Genomic DNA, 26463 nt, shown 5'->3' with positions numbered 1-26463 from the left:
CACTGCTCTTCCCTGTTCAAAATCTGCAATAGTATTCTACAGAAAAACTTTGCATAAATCCTGCAACACTGTGTGCTCCAAGGTTATCTGCAATTACACTTACGACTGTACCTTTGACTGACTCTCCTAATAGTGGAACGTAAACGCCATGTCCTTCAAGAGTTTTCAGATCCTGTAGAAGAGGTTCCAATATTTTGTCATAACCATAGGTTTCAACGTCAGTGGTTTTGAACAACACTGACAAGTAGATGGAACATAAGGAGGAATGAGATCCTGAAGGCAAGTTAGTCAAAACCCAATAAATGGCACAAAGCTTGTGTTTCTTTCATGAGGTACCAAGGGGGTTACAGACTTCAAAGTCATCCACATAAAAACGTAGGAAAATCCTTAGCTTTTCTCCAGAAAGGAAAAAGTTTTCCTTAAATAGGGAACCATCACTTGAAGACCTGCAATGATATGACCCAGTAGAGTCTGTGCCCGCCTGTTTTTTTATGGCATTTCACAACTTCATCAACAACACCTGTTCGACTCAACAGCTGCTGTAACAATTTCAGTAATGGGACATATTGGAAACTGTGTTTCTTTTCAGCATCAAGTATATATTCAACTGGTTCTAAAACACAGAAATTTTCCTTGTAATACTGCTTAGGCAAATATGCTGTGCTTAGGGGACCACCCTTTTGTATGGACTTTATTTGATATGATATACCTTTATTAGTCCCACAAGGGGAAATTTCATGTTAAGGCTGCCGATCTATTGCACGCAATGGCAGCGCCATCTTACCCTCCGACCATACATACATTACACAAAAACATCACATGGGGAAGACAGGTCAGGGGGGTATAACAATGGAAAAATGCACCACATGAGGAAAGATAAGGAGAAAAAAATAATTCCCCCCAGACTGAGCTCCAACAGGGAGATCAGTTTGAGAACAGAAAAAAAAAAACACCTCTGCACATAGCACATCATTGAATATCCAGAGGATTACGTCAGATTCAGAGATCGATCTATCTCCATCTATCTGACACACACACACACACACACACACACACACACACACACACACACACACACACACACACACACACACACACACACACACACACACACACATATAAACTTAACCCCTGACACAAATCTGTCATCACTCTTACATTCATAGGTGCTTAAAATTGGAAGCCAACATTAAAGAATTGTTTGTTTCTTTATTAATCTAGGTTTACAATAACATTGATGTTATTGCACATAACAAGAATATAACCTCATTTTCCAGACATATGTGTAATCATAAAAGTAAAAAATGCCACCATCACAAACAACATTAAGTTTTACTGAAAAAAGTTATTTCGGACAAGCAGAACATTAAAGTGCCAATCTTTTGCTTACTTATACATAATGTTTGGAGAAGCAGCTCCCATATGATCCACACAAAGTTAAAAAAAAAAAAAAAAGACAAAAAAGGTTGTAACTTTTGTTTGGACAGTATTGGAAAATTCACAATCCAAAACTTAATTAGACAATTAGGACCACTGTTTATTGACCATGCTTTTCTTGGGATGCTGGGAGCAATTGACCATTGAACAAATGTATCTGTTTGTAGATATCTGTATTAGTTGGGCTTGAATAAGATAATAATTAAGTAAGTGGCACTTCACCTACGACAATGACTACGACAGATGCTTTGGCATTCATGGGCAAAGGTTCTTAAACCCAAGTCTAAGGCCACACACACACACACACACACCCACTTGAAAACGCAGCTTTTTCTGTGCATTTGGGTCTTTCGTCCACACATAAACGGGATTTTGAATCACTGAAAACTGCGATTTTCACACAACGCCTTTTTAGACGTCACGCTTACGTCTACATGAGATGAATTTCTACAGTAGCGGATATTGACAAAATACTGTTGCTGTTAATCTTACTGTTTGCAGTTTTTACACACTTACATATACATACACAGTCACTGTGCCTCCATTTAGAAAGACAGAGGTGTCAGAGTGAACTTATACATTCAACACAGACGCTCTCACAACCTAAACGGGGCGACTGTGGCTCAAGGGGTTGGGAAGCGTATCTGTAACCGGAAGGTTGCCGGTTCGATCCCCGGGCTCTCTGTCCTGGTTGTTGTGTCCTTGGGCAAGACACTTTACCCTACCGCCTACTGGTGTTGGCCAGAGGGGCCAATGGCGCGATATGGCAGCCTCGCTTCTGTCAGTCTGCCCCAGGGCAGCTGTAGCTACAACCGTAGCTTGCCTCCACCAGTGTGTGAGAGTGAATGAATAATGGCATTGTAAAGCGCTTTAGGTGCCTTGAAAAGCGCTATATAAATCCAATCCATTATTAAATACCTACGACAACTTCGTAGTCCGTGTTGCGAAAACATTTTGTTTTTTATTAAATTTCTGTATGCATTTTGTGTATTCCCCAGTTGTGAGTCTACACCAGTCGTATTTCACAGCGTTGTGAACCTGGCCATGAGAGCCAGAGACACAAAATCCAAAATACTGTCTTCAGGGCTCACAAAATCACTAGCCCGGCGCCCCGTAGCTAGCGATATCTCCAGTCGGGCGACCAAAATCTATCTCAGCCCCGCCCGTTGGGTTATCATATAGCCCAGCTCCGGGACGTCGGGCTAGCAATTTTGCGAGCCCTGGTCTTTAGTTATTAACATTTCAAATGCCTTCATCATTTCAAAAGGTAACACAAAATTAGCTGCCTTTCTAGAAAAACACAAAAACTTTTCAAAATTAATTCAAAGTTTTGTGAGTATACAAAACTGTTTACTCCTTCCACTCCCAGGCTTCTAGACTTCTGATTAACCAACATTCTACACTGTTCTTGACAGCATTGGAGTTTACATGTGGACGGAGATATTTTTTTTGAAACTGCGGCGTGGATGGGATTTTAATTTTTTTTAATTAAAATGGGAAATCTCTGTTTTCAAAAATACCTGTGTACGTGTGGACGGATTCTTGTTATGACTTGTGTGTGTGTTAGCCACCAGAATTAACATATCGCACAGTGGCGATCCCAGCTTGCTAAACTCTGACGGTTACAGCAATTAGCCGCTGTAGCGATGACTAGCAGTGTAACACAAACACTATGTCGCTCTCTCTGTGACGTTCTATTTTTTTTTTTTTTTGTTTGTTTATTTTATTTCCACTTACTGAATATGGGACAGACTTGACTGGGGGAAAGAAGGGGAGAAAGAAAGAGGGAAAGAGAAACAGCTGAGAAGAGGGACGGGGGAGAAGGGCAAAAAACAACAGAATGAGCAGAAAAAGAAAAAAAAAGAAGAAAAAAAAAGCATATATCAATCACCTGGGTCACCTGCTGAGAAAGAGAAAAGAAAACAAGCAGAAGAGAACAAGAGTAATAGAATAAACAACATCACAATGATATATGGGAATATGACAGTAAATACTAAATATTAAACATTATTGTGCAGCACATAAGATCAACAGAACACAGTGTGCTTTGAGGTAGGAGCCAAAAAGGGTGTAGTTTGTGGGTGTGATCACCCGTGTGTACACCTGTGAGCATGGACGCGTTTGTTTTTTGTTTTTTAAAAGGTTCCTTCATGTAATGGTGGGTAGCTGTGGCTACAATGTAGCTTGCCATCACCAGTGTGTGAATGTGTGCGTGAATGGGTGGATGACTGGATATGTAAAGCGCTTTGGGGTCCTTAGGGACTAGTAAAGCGCTATATAAATACAGGCCATTTACCATTTTATTTTTAATGATCTGCTAGAGGGTGTGGGGGGGCCACAGCCCCGTCCTCCAGGGCATGAAGCAGGTATGGAGGAGATCAAACAGAGGGACAGCCGCGCCACTGTCCCAGAAAGAGCTGAGGAGAGTCCCAGATGAGGGCTCACTCAGCAGCCGCGGAGCAGAAGCCAGGGGGAGTTGCAGTGACGCGCCCGTGAGCTCCGCCGGCAGCCAGCCGTGCCTGAGTGACCGAGCCCCAGGCCGAGAGGCCGGGGGCACCCCACCTCCGAAGTGGCCTGAGCAAGCCCCAGGCTCCAGGCCCCGATAAGCGGCCGCCAAGGAGTGAGCCGGTGTGTACCTGGACGCCCATCCCCGGACACAAAGAACCTCCAACGCACCGATGTCTGAGGGAGTCCGCCACTGGCAGGGGAAGTGGTGGTAGGGGGAGATAGGCCTCCATACCTTGGAGGGCCTAAGATGTCCCCAGAGAGGTGGCGCCTGACACCCAACCTGACATATAGACACAGAAATACAGGCACACACATATACAAACATCCATTCCCACCCTCATGCTCTCATATACACTTACTCCACACTCAACCAACGTGGAGACAGACATAAAGAGACGCTGTACACACGATCACACTCCCCAAGCGTACTCTAAGCCCCGGGTCTAGGTACCCTTGTCCCTGGAGGGGGGGAACTGCCCCCAGACCCAGGTGGTGTTACCCTTTTCCCTGCGGTGGGGGGAGGCAGACCGCCCCGACTCCGCAGCAGCAGGGAGGCCCCACACTCCAGACCGCAGTCGGACGGCCAACTCCTCCTCCTAGCCCCCCCGCTCCAGCAGGTCGCAGAGAATGGGGGTGAGAGAAGACTCCAAACCTCCCTCCACCCGCTCATTGTAGTGTTGATGCATGTGTGTGTGCATCTCTGTGACGTTCTAGGAGCTTGTTAAGCCACTAAAAACCCCAGTGTTCTCTACCACATTCCAAATCCGACCGATAACAGCTGATTTCTCCCGACTATGTGCACTTTGTTAGACTATTTTTCAGCTATAGCCATGTAGCTAATACCAACACCAATCACTTTTATTGATTTCAATAAAAGTGATTTGATTTCATTTAGCTAGCAGTGTAAAAGAAAAAAAAAAAAAAAAAGGAAAAAACAACATGTGCACTTTGGTGCATGCTGTATGAAATGCATTACAGATTACTTTTTATACAGCACGCAACAAAATAATTCTGTGAAAACCTCCCCAAGTAAAACAAATGTATTTAATTCACTTACCTTCTCACTATGCCTACTAACTCAGTGTCACGGTGGGGTACGCCGGTGTGAAGAGGAGGTAGACCCAGATGCAGACACGGTGGAGACAGAACTAGGTTTCCAAAAATAAAGCGAGCCTTTATTGTGGCTGATGGCATGACAAAAACACTAGAGAACACTGAAACTGGAAAAACTAGAAAGACTAAGAACACTGTGTAAACAAAAGACTATGACACTCTGTGAAAGAACTATGAAAAAACTATGAACACAGAGTAACTAGGCAGGCTATGAAACCGTGACACAATAACGGAACCTATGAAAAGATGAGATGAGGATAACATTTCATTTCATTTATTTATTGTCATTGTCAGAGAACAATGAAATTGCGTTTGGGGCTTCCGTACAACCCGTAAATAAAATAAAGAAGAAAATAATAAATACCCCTTAAAACCCAAGTGTAAATATTTAACCCAGTGTGACTCCAGTGCAATAAGACAATCCTTAGCAACAACATGAGAACATGACAAGTAATGTTCATAAGAAATTCAGACAAAGACCTGAGAAACATGACAAAGTACAACAATGCAACGCGTTCAATATTATTGTACTGTGAGATATGATGTCAGATATGATAGTTATCTATTTAAGAAAGGGGGGGGGGGGGGCAGGAGGGGGAAAGAGAATAAAGATATGATGCACCAATGCAGACGATCTGACACCGACTGAGCAGAAACACACGGATTAAGTACACTTAAGGAATGATCAGGGGAAGCGGAATCACATGGGGAAAACAGCCGACAACAATTAACATAATGACAGGACAGGGGACGTGAAGTTAAATACAATAAACAAAAAACACAAGGATCCTTCAAAATAAAACGGGATACATAACGAGACCCAGACATGACTCGAACTAGACCAACAAAGAAAACTTGGACATGAAACATGACAGATAAACACACAAAGACTTAACACAGAAAAACTTCACACAGGGATGAGACAAATGGGGAGCTTGATAAATCATGAATTAAAACTGTAACCTAGGCATGACAGAATGTAACTAGATAAACTGAAATGAAACTAGACTGAAAGGAATAACAAAAACATCAAGAAACTCAGAATACTGGGTCACATGACCATGACAGGACCATGACACTCAGAGCCAAAGGTTGCATGTGGCTTAACAGTCTTCCAGAATCTGGCAATCAATTGCGCTCTCCTTAAATAATGTTGTTGTCAAAAGGCCGCGCCTATGTGATTATCCAATCATATTTAGTTGCTCTCTTTGAATATATTACATCATTTCCGTTGGTGGTCAAATATGATTACAATGGTTTTAGTATACTAATTTAGTCATTTTATATCAATGCAAGAAAAATTAGTAGTTTCAGTATTGTTTATAATTAAGTAAATGGTACTTTATTCAATAATGTAAATAAACAAAACATGAAAGACTTGTGTGGCATTAACTAAATTCATTTGTGCAAATTAAAAATTCTGCCAATTCCCATTTTTCAGTGTAGTTGCTCAAGGAGTTTATCCACCTATAACTAAATAAATAAAAACTGTAGGCTGGACACTTACTGGTGGGACATACACCCATTGTTGCGTCCCACGGCGCAAAGTGACGTTGGTGTGAAGTCTTTTATAAGTCATTTTTGGACTTTCAATTTTGGTCGACTGGTTGTTTTGTAACGCTAGGCAATTTCTTTAATTCAGCATCTGCTAAACATAGAGTGTTGTCGTTGGTAGGACCTCTGTGTACGGGCTATTTATGGTCGAAATATGGCTGTTGTGGATGTCTTTCAAAGTCAAACTTGGGCTCATTTTAGACATCTTTTTTGTAATGCTTCCAAATGTATAAGCTCTGTAATTCAATGTTTTCAGGGGGTGGAGGGCACGTTTTCTGTGCAGAAACAGTTACGTGTGAAGGAATGCAGAGTGATCATGGACATCTACAAGATGGCGTGGGCTCTTGAGCTAAAACAAAAGTGAGCAGCTGCTCAGTCGATTTGGAGCAGAAATGACCCCAGCTTGTCACAGACAGTTTGCAGAATGCATGCATCGACGAAGACTGTTGAGCAGATAGTCCATAGTTCATACACACTTGCACAACTTCTAGTACTTTCCATTGCAACTTCTCTCAGAGTAGGTTACCGATCACAATCACACTCACACTCATTTCTCTTGCAAAGCTTTTCACACTAAAACAGGATACTTTTAAAAATGAACCATATGTAACGCAAATTCTCTTTTAAGTAATTTTAAGTAAGTTTTCTAAATACTTAAAACATTTTTGTTTTACATTTTAACAGGGATTTCAATAATATTTCAACACATTTTAATAAATGACATTTTTTAACCTGGTTTAAAACAAATAAGTTGATCAACTAAAAAAAATTAGTTAAAGAAAAACAGGAAAATGTAAAATAACCAAAAATTATCAACATGTACTGAATAAATCAGTCTAACACATAATAGTTGTTTATACATAATCCATATTCATATGTATCATATTGATAAAAACCATGTGTTCCCTTTCACTTTGTGTTACCCCTCACTCCAGTCGACACTCCGTTCATTAAGTGGGGCGTAACAATATCTGTAAATTAAAAAATGTTACATTTATTAATCATGTATAAACGACATCCAAAAAATTTTGTTCAAAGTTAAAGCATTGAACATCATATTCACTTCCAAGTTGGGTCACGGTTGGACGTCTAAATTGTGGAACTAGTTTAGACGTCATGTAGTTGTCCAGAATTGGTCATGGACCAACAGACCCTATATAGACATGATCCACATGTCTATCCAATGTTCAGTGTTTAGTGGGATTTGGAGTGCCTCTTTCACAACGCAAAATCTTTGAACCAGAGTATTAAAATGGACCACAAAAGTGACATACTAAACAGCAGACTGCTTGAGTAAGCAGGCAGGACTGTGATATTTGCCCCTATGAGTGTTAATTTATTTGGAACTCATAAATGGGCACTTACCAGTAGTTTTAAGCACAATCCCAGAGTTTCATGGTTCTCTCCTACAGTAGCTTTCACTTACTTTAAATAATCACTTGAAACGTTTAGACCAAAGCGCCACATATTTCTGGCAGAATTGCACACACATACATACTGGTGCACAATTGGAGTGCAATTGCGTAGAAAGCCTGTAAATGAATGCGCCTCCCCCTGGTGGATAAGATATTACCACTTCCTATTCCTAAATACTGCTTGGGATGTTACTACTCGTGGTTGCATCGTCCACATCGCAGGGATATCGTTACGGTCAGTCATCCGAAGAATATATTATGTGTGATAAACAGGACACTAAGGTGATTGGTCAAAACAGTTTAGGGTGGCCTTACCCATATGGAAAAGATATATATAAATCTTATAAAATTTGTATCTGTCTTGTGTGAAACTTGTATGAAAAGCATACAAGAGTAAAAACAGATATAAGATCCCTTGAAAAATTATATAATGAAACTTGTATGTTTTAGATACTTACTAAAACAATGTATGAAAGTAATGAGAAAGTGGCCACTTTCATGAGTAAATCACATATAGGTTTTTACTATTTCTTTTCCATATGGGTATGCCTGATGTTGGCTCAGACTTCAGTTTCTTCTGCAGCTTTCTGGGCATCTCCTTATTTGGAGACGCCACTTCGCCCATCACCATGGCAACCACCTCTTACCCTCCATCAGACCTGCATAAAGAGGATAAGAAAAGGGGGAAGAGCTCCTCTAACCCAGAAATTTACAACTTTTTTTTTCTAACAGAGTCAGGCTCACAAATGTATGTACCTGAGGCCTCCACTAGCAACCCTCCCCTTCATATTCCTTAGAGAAGGGGCCTCTCTCTGTAATGCCTAATATTATGAGAGTAACAGTCTACCTCCAAAACCTCTCCACAATACACTGTGATAAAAAATAAATCCCAGCACTTCCACAACTTGCTATATGTTTAACCAAATTAATCCAAAGAGAAATCTTGCCAAAATGCATAATTTTTGCATTTCATTTGCTGCTTGTATGGAAGCAATAACCCAGAGTAGGCATCAGATCTTATTTAGCTGAACTTCATTCAAATGAAACTAACTGTGGCTCATTTAGTGAATGGGTAGTATGAGCTACATACATACACACACACACACACACACACACACACATATATATAGGGAGGCAACAACCGCAGGAGTCCTGCACTGGTTTAAGTATTGGTGATTTTGTTACTTTAATGGAGCTTTTGGTATTGACCCCTATTTTTCAATCATTTTGAGGGGGGCTGAAAAAAGTCAATGCTGATGGATTCCTTAGGAGCTCATATGATTTTATTGGTAAAATAACTAAGAGTGAAAGTTACAAGTTCATATTTTTAAAAGAGATGAACTTTCTGATAGGATTTGAGTTGATTTGAGTTTTTTTTCTTTTGAGTGACATTCTTGTCTGTATTTTATAGCAATTGTTAGTGTCATTATGTCAGTGTCTTCCAACTACTAATAAACATCAAGAAGAATGCAAAAAGTAGTATTCCTCCTGAGCAGAAATACTATCATCATCATCATCATCTTAGCACTTTAAAACCAAAGTGCTGAACAACGCAAAAACAAAGAAAAGCAAAATATAGTATAAAATAACAGGAGGCATGTAAGTTTCCCGCCGAGTTAAAAGCCAGTGAATAAAAACAGATTTTCAATCTGGACTTAAAGAACTGCACTGAAAACGTTTGTCTAATATGAAGGGGAAGGTTGTTCCAAAGCATCGGAGCCGCAATTGAGAAAGCTCGATCTCCTCTGAGTTTCAGCCGCGACTTAAGGACTGACAGCAGCAATTGATCGGCTGAACGGAGCGAGCGAGTGAGAACCAGGGTTTTAATAGTTTTGCAATTTTCATTAGTTTTTATTTTTATTTAGTTTTGACTTCAGATTTTCAATTTTATATCAGTTTTAATTAGTTTTTACCAATTGTTTGCTAGTTTAGTTTTTTTTTTTTTTTAAATCCTTAGTTTCAGTTTAGTTTTGATTAGTTTCAGTTATAGCTTTAGTCGTGTTTGCACGTGTTTGCAATAATTAAGTGTAACAAAATCCCAGTTTCATCATGTCAGTCATTCTCTTCTGCTTATCCTTGGGTATGTTGCTATTCCAGCTACCATACCCTGCACCCTGGACAGGTCGCCTGTCTGTTGCAGGGCTAACACGCAGAGACAGACAACTCACATTCCCACCTATGGGTTCTTTAAATAAATAAATGAATAAATAAATAAAGGCAGATGAACAACCATTGATACCAGGCAACTATAAAATGTATATCTTGGCCCCAATGAGACTATTAACTCTTGCAGCACCGGGTGTTCGTAATTTTGGTTCAAGTGAATTGATAAACCTTTTGAAGGCAATTGACTCACACAGTTATGTAGATGTCCCCATCCTGTTGTCTCGGGATGCATCACTCTGCCTTGCCTGGGGTTAGCTTCTGTTTTCTGGGATGAGGGTTGAGTGTGCTCCCTTACCTTCTCAAGGTAAGCTAGGTTAGCCTTCTTGTGCGAGCTTTTCAAGTGCACTTTAAGGTTTGTGGGATTTTTTTCCCTTTAGAAATGTCCCTCATTTGTCTCTTTCCACTACTTTCCATTACTTTGAATATGACTGAATATGACTGTGTTTTGGATAAAGCAAGTGTCTACTTGCTTTATCCAAAACACAGTCATATTCAAAGTAATCCCAAATTGGACTCTGGCGCTTTCTTCCGACTTTTCCTGACAAGATTCTGCGCGAGGACGGAGCAGCAACACAGACGACTTGACTAACGTACTGCCACCTGCTGGCATAATTAGACGGCAAGAAAAAAATCTGGAAACTAAACTTCATTTTTACCCTTGCCTATTGTATGACACGCACACATCAATGAAAACTAAACACATTTTTGCTATAAATTCAGTTAATTTTAGTTAGTTTTGTGAACACTCATTACAGTTTTAGTTAGTTTTCCTTTTTTTGTTTATATTTTTATTTCCGTTAACGAAAAAAAATTTTCACTTCTAGTTTTCGTTATGTCGTTAGTTTTCGTTAACGATAATAACCTTGGTAAGAACATGAGGCTTCAACAAATTGGATAAATAAACACGGGCCAGACGGTTTAAAGATTTAAAAACTAATAAAAGGACTTTAAAACGGATCCTAAAAACAATAGAAAGCCAATGTAGTGAAGCCAGAACCGGAGTGATGCGGTCAAATTTCATTCTACCAGTTAAAAAACGTGTTGCCGCATTTTGCACTAATTGCAAGCGTCAGGGTACCCAACCCCAATTAAAAGGGAATTGCAATAGTCCAAACGTGAGGTAATAAAGGCATGAATAACAGTTTCCAAATTACATTTGGAAAGAAAAGGCTTGACCTTCGATAGGTGTCTGAGTTGATAAAAAAGCTGATTTTACCACCCCATTTACATGACCAACAAAGGTAAGTGCGGAATCAAAATTCACACCAAGATTTACAATTGAACTTTTCAGATGGTAGGTCAAAACACTGAAATCTGCATCTGGAGAAACAATAGAGCAATGCGGGCCAAATAAAATTGCTTCCATTTTATGATCATTAAAATTTAAAAAGTTATTTGCCATCCACAGTTTAACGTCACTGAGACAGTCAAGTAAAGATTGACAGGGAGAAGTATGGTGGCTAAAAGATAAATAAAGCTGACAATCATCAGCATACAAGTGAAAAGATACTTTATGTTTTCAAAATATCGTGCCAAGAGGGAGTGAACACAGCCAGAAGAGTGATGGCCCAAGGATAGATCCTTGGGGCACACCCCAATGCAGAGGGGGGAATCAGGAGTCCTACCAAAAGGGTAGGACTCACAAAATACTGTTAAATTATTTTAATCAATTTTGTGTGTTATTTAAATGACCAAGGCCTGTCATTCTTGCTCTGGGTTTTATCACTTTTATTTAAATAAAATACATTGAGCTATGGTGTAACTTCATTTTTTTCCACAGACTGGGGTTACTCATTAAAAAATAAGCAGCTTAAAGGTGAGGAAATAAACACTGCAAAAACATGAGAACATGTTCAAAGTAATTATGAGAATCTCCATATTGACTTGCTCCCATTAATCTAACACTAACATTAAGCTAATGTTTTTTGCTTACTTGAATTTAGTTTACACAGGTTAGTTTTGTTCTTTTTTGTGCTATCATGTTTTGGAAGGATGGCCTCTTGAATCTTAAGTGTGTGTTCTAATATTAATATATTATGCTAATATAATATACTAATATATTATATTATGTTTCTTTCAAAGCAGGGAATGAGGAAGAGTTCGGTAACAGATAAGGGCATCTGTTAATATGCAAATCCATATAGAAAAGAGAAATAAATGTAAAAAATATAAGTTTTTGTTAAAACAAATCTGTGAGCAAGTCATAAAAAGTAAAAGCTCATTTTTGGGGGGGAAAGTAGGAAAATGGAAAAGTGGAAGGACCCAAGTTCTCCTTATGTACTTTTATCTATTCATATGGATAAGATAGGTGGGCTTTTTTTTAACTCTGCTGTAAATATGAAAAAGGTAGAGTACTGCTTCACAAAATACCAGATTAACTCCATATTGTATAAATAACACAAAATTAATTACAAGTAATGAATTACCACTGATGAAAGAACACTGTGTTCTTTCTGGCTGTTCATATATCTGTCTCCCTCTGTGTTCTTTCCCTGTCTGTTTCTGACTCTTTCTACTTTTTCTTTCTGCTAATTTTGTGTGTGTATATATATATATTTAAAAAATAAAATAAAATAAAAAACCACCCAGCACGCCCCTGCGGGCGGTTTATCCTTCAAGCTCGGGTCCTCTACCAGAGGCCTGGGAGCTTGAGGGTCCTGCGCAGTATCTTAGCTGTTCCCAGGACCGCGCTCTTCTGGACAGAGATCTCCGATGTTATTCCCGGGATCTGCTGGAGCCACTCGCCTAGCTTGGGAGTCACCGCACCTAGTGCTCAGATTACCACGGGGACCACCGTTACCTTCACCCTCCACATCCTCTCGAGCTCTTCTCTGAGCCCTTGGTATTTCTCCAGCTTCTCGTGTTCCTTCTTCCTCATATTGCTGTCATTCGGAACCGCTACATCGATCACTAAGGCCGTCTTCTTCTGTGTGTCTACCACCACTATGTCCGGTTGGTTAGCAACCACCATTTTGTCCGTCTGTATCTGGAAGTCCCACAGGATCTTAGCTCGGTCATTCTCCACCACCCTTGGGGGCATCTCCCATTTTGACCTCGGGACTTCCAGGTTATACTCGGCACAGATGTTCCTGTACACTATGCCGGCCACTTGGTAATGGCGTTCCATGTATGCCTTGCCTGCTAGCATCTTGCACCCTGCTGTTATGTGCTGGATTGTCTCTGGGGCATCTTTACACAGCCTGCACCTGGGGTCTTGCCTGGTGTGATAGCCTCTATGGATCTTGTGCTCAGAGCTTGTTCTTGTGCTGCCATGATTAGTGCCTCTGTGCTGTCTTTCAGTCCAGCTTTGTCCAGCCACTGGTAGGATTTCTGGATATCAGCCACCTCCTCTATCTGCCGGTGGTACATACCGTGCAGGGGCCTGTCCTTCCATGATGGTTCCTCGTCTCCCTCCTCTTTCTTGGGTTTCTGCTGCCTGAGGTATTCACTGAGCACTCGGTCAGTTGGGGCCATCTTTCCAATGTATTCTTGGATGTTCGTTGTCTCATCCTGGACTGTGGTGCTGACACTCACCAGTCCCCGGCCCCCTTCCTTCCGCTTAGCGCACAGCCTCAGGGTGCTGGACTTGGGGTGAAACCCTCCATGCATGGTAAGGAGCTTTCTTGTCTTTATGTCAGTGGCTTCTATCTCTTCCTTTGGCCAGCCTATTACCCCAGCAGGGTACCTGATCACGGGCAGGGCGTACGTGTTGATGGCCCGGATCTTGTTCTTACCATTCAGCTGACTCCTCAGGACTTGCCTGACCCTCTGCAGGTACTTGGTGGTTGCAGCTTTTCAAGCGGCCTCTTCATGGTTCCCATTCGCTTGCGGGATCCCCAGGTACTTGTAACTGTCCTCTATGTCTGCAATGTTGCCTTCTGCTAGTTCAATCCCCTCAGTTCTGACTACCTTCCCTCTCTTTGTTACCATCCGACTACACTTCTCCAGTCCGAACGACATTCCAATGTCATTGCTGTATAGCCTGGTAGTGTGGATCAGTGAATCGATGTCTCGTTCACTCTTGGCATACAGCTTGATGTCATCCATGTACAGGAGGTGGCTGACAACTGCTCCATTCCGTAGTCGGTATCCGTAGCCAGTCTTGTTAATGATCTCACTGAGGGGGTTCAGGCCTATGCAGAACAGCAGTGGGGACAGAGCATCTCCTTGGTAGATCCCGCACTTGATGGTGACTTGTGCTATGGGCTTGGAGTTGGCCTCTAGTGTTGTACGCCACATCCCCATTGAGTTCCTGATGAAGGCTCTTAGGGTCCCATTGATCTTGTACAATTCTAGGCATTCCAGTATCCAGCTGTGGGGCATTGAGTCATAGGCCTTCTTGTAATCAATCCAGGCAGTGCACAGGTTGGTCAGTCTGGTCTTGCAGTCTCGGCTGACTGTTCTGTCTACCAGTAGCTGGTGTTTTGCGCCTCTGGTATTCTTGCCAATTCCTTTCTGTGTCCCGCTCATGTATTGACCCATGTGCCTGTTCATCTTAGCCGATATGATGCCCGACAGAAGCTTCCATGTAGTACTGAGACAGGTTATTGGTCGGTAGTTGGAGGGGACCGGTCCCTTCTTGGGGTTCTTGGGGATCAGGACCGTCCGACCTTTGGTTAGCCATTCCGGGTGTCTCTCGTTAACTAGCAGCTGGTTCATTTGTGCTGCCAGACGCTTGTGGAGTGCAGTCAGCTTCTTTAGCCAGTAGGCGTGAACCATGTCGGGCCCTGGTGCTGTCCAACTCTTCATACTGGAGACCCTTTCTTGGATATCTGCTACTGTGATGGTTACTGGACCCTGTTCAGGGAGGTCGCTGTGGTCTGCCCTCAGATCCACTAGCCACTGAGCATTGCCGTTATGGGTTGCGTCCTTCTCCCATATGCTCTTCCAGTATTGCTCCGTCTCCAGCCTTGGTGGTGCTGTTCTCTTATTATTATTGTTCCCTTGCCACTGAGAGTACACCTTTGCCGGTTCTGTGGGGAACAGCTGGTTTATTCTCCTGCCTTCTATCTCTCTGGTGTACCTCCTCAAGCGGCTGGCCAAGGCTATGAGTCTTTGCTTGGCAGTTTCCAAGGCCTCAGGTATGGACAGCTTGCTGTATTTCTTATGCACCTTCTTTGTCGCACCTTTCTGCAACTCCGTTATTTGGCTAACCTCTCTCCGTGCTACTTTGATCTTGCCCTCTAGTCTCCTTCTCCATGGAGGGTACTGCCCCTTGTGGCTGTTCAACTTGTAGCCAAGCATCTCACTGATCACTGCTGCTATATTGTAGATCAGCTTGTTAGTGTCGGTAATCGTGGTTGTAGGTATTGTCCGTAGTGCTGCATTAACATCATCTAGCAGACCTTCTTAGGGTACTTCACGTAATCTTGGTAACCGGCTACGGGGATCCAGGTTTCAAGCTTGGCCATGATCCTATTTTTCAGGTCAGTTCCTCTCGCACTCAACGATCCTTCTCCTATCGCACTTGGGGCTGACCTGGCGTCCTGACTCCTCCTTGCTGTAGCATTTGTGTTGTACCTCGTCAATCTCTAGCTGTGAGAGCAGTCCCTTCTTTCGAATGTTGGAACACTGAGCTACTAGTTGTTTCGCCGTCATTGTGGATGTTGGGTATCGAAGAATCCATAGGTCCCTCATCCTATTCATATATATATACACACACACACACACACACACACACACACACACACACACACACACACACACACACACACACACACACACACACATACATATATATATATATATATATATATATATATATATATATATATATATATATATATATATATGTATGTATGTATATGTGTATAGGGTTAGGGTTAATATCTTATTACAGCAATTAGAGCATGCTGTAGTTATTACAAGTAATGCGCTGTAGTGGTTTTTATTGTATCTATTTAATAGACTCCAATTTGTTAATTTAAATGGAGAGACCTCTTCACACACTAAGGTCAATCATGGTGTTCCACAGGGTTCAGTGCTAGGACCAATTCTGTTTACATTATACATGCTTCCCTTAGGCCAGGGGTGTCAAACTCAATTGCACAGGGGGCCAAAACTCAAGGCACACTTTAGGCCACGAGCCAAACAAGATAAACATTTATTCAACACACTAAAACAATGTTTTTTAAACATAAATATGAATAAAAACTGACAAGAATATTATTCCAGAGCCTTCGGTTTTCAGGCCCCTCTTCTGTGAAACCAGCTTCCAGTTTGGATTCAGGAGGCAAACACTATCACTACTTTTAAGATTAGGCTTCAAACTTTACTTTTTGCTAAAGCATATAGTTAGGGCTGGACCAGGTGACCCTGAATCCTCCCTTAGTTATGCTCCAACAGGTGCAGGCTGCTGGGGGATTCCCATGATGCATTGAGTATTTCTTTGCGTTAATAGACCTCTCTGCACTGAATCATACTTGTTATTAATCTCTCTTCCACAGCATGTCTTTTGTCCTGTCTTGCTTCTCTCACCCCAGTAGGGCGTCGTTCTGCCTGAGGTTTCTTCCTGTTAAAAGGGAGTTTTTCCTTCCCACTGTCACCTAAGTGCTTGCTCATAAGGGGTCATTGTTGGGTTTTTCTCTGTATGTGTTACTGTAGGGTCTACCTTACAATATAAAGCACCTTGAGCGACTGTTGTTGTGATTTGGTGCTGTATAAATAAAAAAATTGAAATTGAAATGAAACTGGTCTTATGACCATTCCACTCTTGGCTCAAACAAATCTCTTCTGCTTGTTGCTTTTCCTTTGTAGTGGTTTCCTAGCAAGGCTGCTACTGGAACTCTGTGTGCCATTTATCTGGCCTGTAATCTGAGCTGCTGTTAATTTGCCATTTCTAAATCTGGTGACTCGGATTAATTTATACTCAGCAGCAGAGGTGACTCTTGGTCTTCCTTTCCTGGGGCGCTCCTCATGTGAGCAAGTTTCATCACAGCGCCTGATTGTTTTTGCGAGGGACACATTGGGGACACATTCAAAGTTTTAGCAATTTTCCAGGATGACTGACCTTCAGTTCTTAGGGTAATGATAGGCTGTCATTTCTCTGTACTTAGCTGATTGGTTCTTGCCATAGTATGAATTCTAACAGTTGTCAAATAGGCTTCTGGCCACACAACTGATGGTCCCAACCCCATAAAGAAGGTAAGAAATTCCACAAATGAACCCTGACAAAGCACACCTGTGAAGTGAAAACCATTTCAGGTGACTACATTATGAAGCTCATTGAGAGAAGGCCAAGGGTTTGTGAACAAAGCAAAGGGTGGCTACTTTGAGGAATCTAAAATATAGGACATATTTAGAGTTATTTAATAATTTTTTTCTTTGCTACATAATTCCATATATTTTGCTTCATATATTTAATATCTTCAGTATGTATCTACAATGTAGAAAGGAGTAAAAATAAAGAAAAACTATACCCAAACAGTCAAAATATTGGAAACTTTAGGCATTTTTAAAATATGCTATAAAATAAAAGCATGAAATGATTACAAAAACACTGATGACGACCCTAAATTGAACCACTATCAAGGCTTGAATTACCTCACACACCTGTACTACAGGCCTATAAAACTAATAAAGTAACTCTAATAAATTTAAATTAATAACATGCTGTTTGAGACAGAACGAAGGTTTAGTTACTGAGGTTCTCTGTACTTAGATACCTCTCCTGTATTGTATATTCTCTTATTCTCTTTGACGCTGTAAAATAGGGCATCTAGGGCAACCTGAGTATGAAGCTTCGATAAATTCAAAGATCTGCAATACTAGAAGCTGGTATGGGTGAAGCAGCAGAAGGACTAGACAATGAATAGCACTGATGCCATTGCAGAGTTTGTCTTTTGATGAACAGTTACAAGAAAAATAATTGCAAACTTTTTGGATTTGTCAGAATTTCTAAAAAGTCTTCGAAACTATACAAAACTGTTATTGACACTAAAGGGGGTTCAGTGTGCTCTTTACTTTTTCCAGACCACTCTATTAAGTTGCTACTGCTTTTCATTAAAAACACATAACTAGCATAACTTTTGGTGTGTTATTTGGTAAGCCAGATAGTATTTGTTTGTAACTGTACTGTGACAGTTTTCACTCACTGACTGAATACATTTTAGTGTTTAAACCATTGCAAACTACCAATTCTACTTTGAACAAGCACAATTATTTTGGATTTGCGTGACCAGACAAGTTTATATATCTGCTGTACTGCAGATATAAATTAAAACTGCACTCATTGTTGAAAACTGAGTACAGTGCTTAGCTCCACAGTTTACTCAGTATTATATGATTTGCCCTCAGTACATTTGCAGTGTGCCCCCAGTATCCCTTCCCCTAGTCTTCCTGTTGACAGAGGGCAGGCATACTTTCTATAGGGCCCCTAAACTTCATGCCAGCACTGGTCACCCACTCTATGGGCAGTCCACTGTGGGCCAAGGTGGACAATGCTTGTGTTAAGATGTGTATGTGTGTGTCTGCTGAGCTAACATTAAAATGCATTAAGGGTCTTTCAGTTGAAAAATGACCCATTTCCAAATGTATCAGAATCTTGTAACACTGCTCAATTGACTACATGCCAGCATGTTATTGCCTGCACGATTTGTCAGTGTAGCTCAGTGGGTACAGTTAATGACTTGTGATCTAAAGGGAGGTCTCCTAGTTCTTGCTCTGGTTCGCACCATGAATATCTGTTTCCTTGGTTTGTCTCTGACTTCACCTCTATCTGCATGTCTCTCCTTATTTCATGCCAATATTTGATCCCCCGCTCCTCTTATCCTTTGACTTTAGAGCTTTCTAACACCTCTACCTTTTCTCTATACCTCTATAATTTTGACCATATCACTAGGGAAAAAAGCCAATTGCAGTCATTTCTGGCTGCAGTATCTGACAAAAGGATGGGTGAAATGGCTGGCGTGAGAAGCTTATGCAGGTTGTGATGTTGATCTCAGCCTGCTGTAATGGCACCGGGCCATTAACCCTCCCTGTCATTTGCAATGACATGTGCTTTTGAACAAGGAAAATAGCTCTGCCCATATAACTTATACAGCAGACTCTCAACTCCCACAGCCAGCCTGTGGCTTAGTGCCATGTCATTTTCCCTGTCCAGACTATCATCATCACTGCAGTTAGATTGTACCTAAGAGGCTCCTGCAGTCTTTGATGTCCATTCATTTTCCAATTCTATTCACTATCATAACAATGTACAGTCTATTATTATAATTCATGCAAATGTCAGTTCCTCTACTATAACACACTTTAATGATATATCATTACTTAATTAATTCAACTTCAATGTGACAGTTCTTTAAATTCTTTATATTTGTTTGTTGATCTCATTTTGACAGGTCAGCTTGGTCTCAAAAAAGTCCTACTGATAATGAAGAATTTTTAAACAGTTTCTCAATGCTAAGTACATAACCAGCCATTTGCCAAAGTCCAACTGATGAATCCTTTGTATTCCTATTAACGGTATATTCTGGTTGTCACCAACAATAGTCTTGTCAACCAAACCAATTCAGATCAGGCACTGGTTGCTCTTTTTCATGAAATCTGAAGAATGTGGCATTCTACCAGCCAGTCGTGGGGGGCATCTTCAGGCCATTGTTGCTTGTCATTTGTCCCGTGGCTCTGGTTGAGGCAAAAAAAAAGTGCATCTGTTGTGTTGGCATATATTACAACATAGAAGCGGGATAAAAACAAACCCGTTCCAGTACCTCAGATGCCACAGTTCTACAGTGAGGCAATGAGAAAATCCAACCCACTGGACAGACAGACTCTTGTGGAAATGTTCAAACCTAGATATTGTTTTGGTTTTTGGTTCATTGCTGTCATTCCTGCTGTTACAATGTTGTCTGCTCCATGCTTCACTGAGCTAAGAAGTGTGTGCTCATATTATGTTTTGTTTTTTTTCTAAAGCCACACAGGTCAGCCCCTCAGAACTGCAAGATGTGTTTCAGGAGACCTCCTCCAATATCTTCCAGATCAACGCCAATGGTAAAATGAGTGTCTGTGCTTTATTTTAAAAACTACTGACTAAGTATATTTTTAGTAGTGCTCTGTTATGAATTCTACCATTAGTCTATGTCTATGTCTGAACACAGATCAGGCCACACTAGTTTTGTGAGATTAGGGTTAAATGTATTGCTTCGATATTAAGATTAGATAAAATTAGATTAGAGGTTAGAATTACAATGAGGACTATATTAGGGTTAAATTGTAACATTTAAAACTGGCATGGCTTAAATTTGGAATTGGGGTCATTGGTTTTTAAAATTAGAGTAGGTTTGTGGATAAAAATCCAATTTAAGATTAGTCAATGTGTCTTGGAATACTGATAGGATCAAAACTTTACAGAGTAGTTTTGGAAATTGAAATTAACTTCAATTTCTTCTGAAACTTTTCATTTCAGAGCTATGTTTGAATTCATGGTTGAAATAAGTTTCATGTTTACTTTGGCATTAATTCTGGATTTAAGATCAAGGCCATCACTGGGGCGATCGTGGCTCAAGAGTTGGCACTTCATCTTGTAATCGGAAGGTTGCCGGTTCGAGCCCCGGCTCTGACAGTCTCGGTCGTTGTGTCCTTGGGTAAGGCACTTCACCCGTTGCCTACTGGTCAGAGGCGCCCCAGTGGCGCCAGTGTCTGGCAGCCTCGCCTCTGTCAGTGCGCCCCAGGGCAGCTGTGGCTACAGCTTTGGGGTCCTTAGGAACTAAGTAAAGCGCTACACAAATACAGGCCATTTACCATTTCACTATTTATTAGATGTGAACTGAAATATGAAAATGCTGCATATGGTATAAAAGTTATAGCTTGGTTTCCATTTAGTGAGAGATAATGCCATACTGTATCCTCTGTGTTTTAGCTTTGATAATATTTTTTGGGTTAATTTAATGCTAAGTTTAGTCTGAGGTTATTTAAAGATTATAACTAACAACAGATTTATATTTGAGTTAAGGCAAATTTATATTTTGGTTTTAGGTTTGAGTTTTAAAAGTGGTACTTTTAAAACTAAGGATGAAAGATTAGTAGCTGGGTTTTATTTCAACCTAATTTACACATCAAGTTAAAAAATTTTATGGGTTTAATTTAGAATTGAGGTCAGATCAAGTAGTAATAATATCCTGAAAAATTCAATAATGGTTAAGTAGTTTAATCAGTTTAAATTCTGTTAATTTGAAGATAAAATGTTAATTTGGTTTGGTCAGATTTAAAGTTGAGTTAAGGGTATCTAAAAATACAGCTAAGTGTGGAAACAGTGTGAGAGTTGAAGTGAACTACTTTTGCTTAGGATTGGGTTCATCTTGATAAGACATTTTATCTACCTTAACAGAGACTTAACAGGGACAGAATAGATGTTGAAATGATTCAAATTTCAGCGAAGTTTTTCTTTCAAATCAAGTGTGAAAGAGTATTTGTGAGGCCTGAATACACCTCTTAACATTTGTATCATCCATTTGTTCCTCCAGTGGTCACACTAGAGAAAAATCTTCAGTCACTGGGAACGTCTAGAGATACCGCAGAGCTCCGACAGAGTCTGTGAGTAGCACTCACGCCATATAAAACCACATACTTTGATTCTACATACTTGCTGGTCCACTTCAGTGTAAGAGTTACATTTATCTCCGCTGTCCAGAAAAGTGCTTATTTTCTTTTTGTTTCACCACCCTCTTATGTATTGATTGTTCTTTTTTAGTTGAGCTGCCAGCAATTACCAGATTCAACACTGATGACAAAGTGTCCAATCTAAGATGATTGCATCTGTTTAAAATGCATTACATCCCACTGTGATTGCTGGCATGTCATCAATTCTATTGAACACTTTTTTATGATCGCCTTGGAGACTTACTGACAATGCTTGGCTGCTTTTATTTTCAACTTCCCATTTTCCTTGCACGGTATTGATGCGGCGCCTCCGACTGATGCAAATTGCATCCAGTATGGTGGTTTGTGTTATTCAGTTGTTCTCACTGTTTGTTCAAGAGGCTTTGTAGTTTGTCAGAAATGTAACTTTTAGAGCTCATTATCTAGATGCTTCTGTTTTGATTGGCATATTTTGTGGATGCAACAGTTATCTGCTGTCACCAGTGATAAAGTTAGGCACAAAGTGATTCATTTTGCATATTATGGGCACATTCACAAAGAGCATGCTTAATGACATTATGGTTTTGGCCAATGCTTTCACCTTGCCAGTCTGCTGATTCTAAAGTTTTCTGCCACTGCAAGGGGTAAAGGCTTTAATTAGCAATTATCCGGTGAAAACGAACAACATACCTCTTGACCTCTTTGTGACCACACTGTTGCTTTATTTTTTTGCAACTCTTATATTCTACATAACTAATAAACAAAAAAAGCGCTTTACTTTGACATTTAACAATAAGAACATCTTTTGTACATTTATTACACAAAGCAGGCACCATGTGGAGCATTCTTGACAAGGGGCTATTGACTGACCTGTTATTTTTGTTGTAAATGCCTATTGAACTGTTGTTTTCCTCCTGGGATTCTATTGACTTAGATGCATTTTAAATAAAGGCAGTACTTGTAAGGTTAGCATGAAAGTGTTGATCTGAAAAAAGCAAAAACCAAGAACATGGCTCAAATGTCAGCCATTTCTCCATTTTTAATAACACACAATGTTGAAGAATTGAGTATGTTATACTGTAGTATGTGGTCAGGAGCCTTTTAAACAACAAGCCTTATCTGAACATCAAGTTTTTTTGTGAAAGGCATTAGGTACTGCAGCTATAAAATATAGTTAAAGGGAAGTTAAAAATGCTGGAAGAAAGTAAAATTATAATTTTACTTTCACCTAATTCTGTTATGGTAAATGCAGATGGACCCAGGAAGCAGAACGCACGGAGGCAGAGTTGCGGTGAAGACAGTTTATTTACAGTGAGGGGGAGGTATTTACAAGGACAAAATATATACAGTGTATGAATGGGGACGCAGAGCCAGGACGTGCAGGTGACGAAAACACACACAGGTAGTGCACTCGATTTGGTACTGTTTGATGCCAAAACCTCCAGACGGAAAACAAACCAGTCGAGGCAAAATCCTAGGGAGGAAACAAAACTTACAGTCACCAAAATAATCCAAGGGCTCCAGCAGGCAGGGGCAGAATTTCAGACGCTCCAAAAAAACGCCAATACTCCGACACTAGTCTTCTGTCAGGTAGCTCCTAAAGAACACTTCTGAGGAAAGCATCTGATGAGTAACAGGTGTGCCAGGTTCAGTGACTCACTGCCCCGCCTACCTATACAAAAAGGGAGGCACCAAAAACACATACAGACAAAAACACCACATAACCAGAACCCAACTCCTAACAAATTCTAGTAATGACCACACATTAACCAAAGAAAACTGGGCTATTTACGGATTCAGTGACTTCTTCAGGATGAAAAAAGTACAGTGTAGGATTTATATTGGAAAGTGTCTATAGAGATTGAAAATGTGACATCACTCAGGGGTAAAACCGCAAAGAATTCTGGGAACTCGTGGCAAGAGGTACTAGCGCACGCAGGCTTTCAATTGAAATCAGTTATACAGCGATAAAAAGAAACACAAAAAATGGCAAGAAGCTGTTGTATTATTAACTGCAATAGCCGGTCGCATGACAGCCACGGGAAGCCGACGGGTAAAGAGATCGGTTGTTATCGGATTACGTCGTTGAAGAGAAATTGTTCGAGCCATGTTTCCGAAGTAACAATGAGGCGACGGGTGGCCTGGATTGCAGCCATTCAAAGATCAAATATAACGTCCCAGAACACTCCAGCTCACAGGTTAGTCTGCTCCAAGCATTTACACGAAGGTCAGTGTTTTTTAGTAGTTAATACGTCATTTTTCTTAACATAATTGGTGATATAGGTTACAAGCAAGTCTGGCGCTGAACAGAAATTGTCGCGCTATGCTCCTTTGTTTATTGTGCATAAATAGTGAATTGTCCTGACACAATATTGCGTTTCACTTCTGTTATTATGGTACATTGACAAAAACATATACTTTTATTCACAGGATAAAACAGTTTTTTGTATCACTAATTGTCCAGTACGATTACAGCATACAATATTATTGTCACTGCTACATTTCTGTAATGCTACCAGAGATTATTTCCACTACTAATTAATTACCGTTGAGCTCAAAGGTTATATTAATAAACGGTTAAGGAATGTGTATTTATGACGACGATTTGTGAGACTGGTAAACTTATGATACGTACGATGGTCATTACTTTCTACACGGTGCATTTCAAGGTCCTGTACCCATCCGTCGGTAAACTGTACCTGGGCTTGTTGCAGTGACCTGAAGTTACTAAACTTCATGAGTGTATGCACTCACTCCAAGAACCGTATGATTATAAATATGAGCGTGGTGAAAGTTGGGCAGCACGCTAACGTCTTTTGTCCCTCTGTGTGCTCGTAAGGGTCTGACCCTTTCACTCCTTTGATTTTTTTTTCCTCGTATCTTTTCTTTGACTTTTCATCAAGTCTGTCTTTGTACGGACCGGCATTGTTCTCTTTCGTTTTGTACATACCTTTTTGGGGGGCAAAGAAAAAGAAAGAATTTATTGGAACCGAAGAATGAACGTTTGCATTTGATGCAGGTACTTAGATTGTTTTGCCACGAGTTCCCGGCATGCAATGCGCGAAAGTCACGTGGTCTGTCAATCTCTATAGGGGAGAGTAGTGCAGCACATAAAAATCTCACACAAGATCAGCACTAACAGAAAAACAATTTAGGAAGCTGCTTGTATCGAGGAAGTAAAAGGAAAAAGGATGTGGGTCCAACTTTATAGTTACAGGAGGATAAGGACAATGGAAAGCCAATCAAACATCTTTAAAGCTACACAATTTGCTCAAAACTTAGCCTAGCAACATATAAACTCAAAAAACAGCACAAATTAAGTTTGCTGACGTTGTGGTATGTAGTCTTTATCCTGTTGTGAGAGTGATTTTCAGGTGAAACTGGCCTTACATCAGCCACAGAAAATGCACTCTGGAATCTCTGGAAATTTACTAGAAATCTTTCTCACTCTGGAAAAATATCAAAAGCTGATGTCCACAGGTTACCTCATGCAGCTTTGTTGCCTAAAACCAAACCCCAATGTTTTATATGAACATGCTTTTTGCTGACTCATCAAAACCATAAAGAGTAAATAGAGAGTAAATACCATCCTTACAATCGTGAGTCAGTGACAATGATGTTATTAAACCTGTCAGAAAGTTCTTACCTGCCATTTCAGCCTACTTTCAAACATCAGTTAATGCAGTTTTGTCAAAGCCACAGACATGGCTCACTTACACACAAATTCACGCTCTGCATCTGACCCCCGATGCACAGGTTTAAGGTACTGTCACTCCTGATTGATCATTTATGATGATGAGGGTTTTTTTTTTTTTTTTTTTGGACCACTTATCCATCCCAGTGAACAGTGAATTTTAACTTACTTTGCCTGTTTTTCAGTCCTTTCATTTAGCTCCTTTTATCATGTATATAATGAAAGTCTGCCTAATCTGCACACTGTAACACGCCAAGCTTCAAGTGCAGATTTGTTGGTATCTAAAACTGGACAATTATCTGCTTCTGCGGGAAATTAGACCAAACCACATTATCGTAGCAGAACAAGGTGGTCCTTTTTTGAATTTTCCACACTCAGCATATTTTAAAATTGTGGTTTAAGACCAGATAAGGTCAGGTCCCCATATAGGAGCCTCTACTATAGAAAAGATTAAAACAATAGTGATGTACCCATGTCTACATAGAGAATAACTATTCTTATTCTTTATACTGCCTGTGAAGCCATTTCCAGAACTTAACTCCACTGTAAGAAAAGGGAAATGAAATACATCCCCCACTATTCTCTCTGATTAAGCTTGCTTGAGTCAGCATCTTTCAAAGTCACAGTCTAATTTCCTCTTTCATTCCTTATCATGCTGTGGTGGAGGAATACCTACTAGTTTCATGCAGGTTTTGTTGCCAGAACCAACTAATCACATTGTAAACATGGGTAATCAGAAGCTTAATGTGGTGATATAAAGATGTACACATATGAAAAAATACATACAGTAGCTACTATAGCATATAGAGTATTCATTTGCATGTACACCGTCATAAGCTGTTGTCAGTAGCTGCCGTGAAGATATTTTCTTCCTCACCTTAGCTGTCCTGCTGTGGAAATATCACAGCAGGACATGGGCTTCATATGTTAAACGTTGTTTCTCCCATCTTTGTAAAAGGTGTATTCACCTGACAATGAACGGAAAACTAACTGGGGAAAACA

At 40.4% G+C, this 26463-nt stretch overlaps 1 protein-coding gene across 6 annotated transcripts in view; it reads left to right on the top strand.

Annotated features, from left to right (window-relative positions):
- The window catches only part of tsnare1 (T-SNARE Domain Containing 1), a 269581-nt gene that overhangs the window by 93242 nt on the left and 149876 nt on the right, over nucleotides 1-26463 (top strand). For all 6 annotated transcript variants that reach the window (XM_026184110.2, XM_026184107.2, XM_080307744.1 and 3 more), the window contains exons 3-4: nucleotides 20103-20180; nucleotides 21653-21722. In XM_026184110.2, the coding sequence (XP_026039895.1) occupies nucleotides 20103-20180; nucleotides 21653-21722 (148 nt within the window). The remainder of the gene's footprint in view (nucleotides 1-20102; nucleotides 20181-21652; nucleotides 21723-26463) is intronic.

This window comes from Astatotilapia calliptera, chromosome 11 (genome assembly GCF_964374335.1).
Source record: "Astatotilapia calliptera chromosome 11, fAstCal68.1, whole genome shotgun sequence".
Lineage (NCBI taxonomy): Eukaryota > Metazoa > Chordata > Actinopteri > Cichliformes > Cichlidae > Astatotilapia > Astatotilapia calliptera.
The sequence above is the reverse complement of the archived record's forward strand: the minus strand, read 5'-3'. Positions and strand labels throughout refer to the sequence as shown.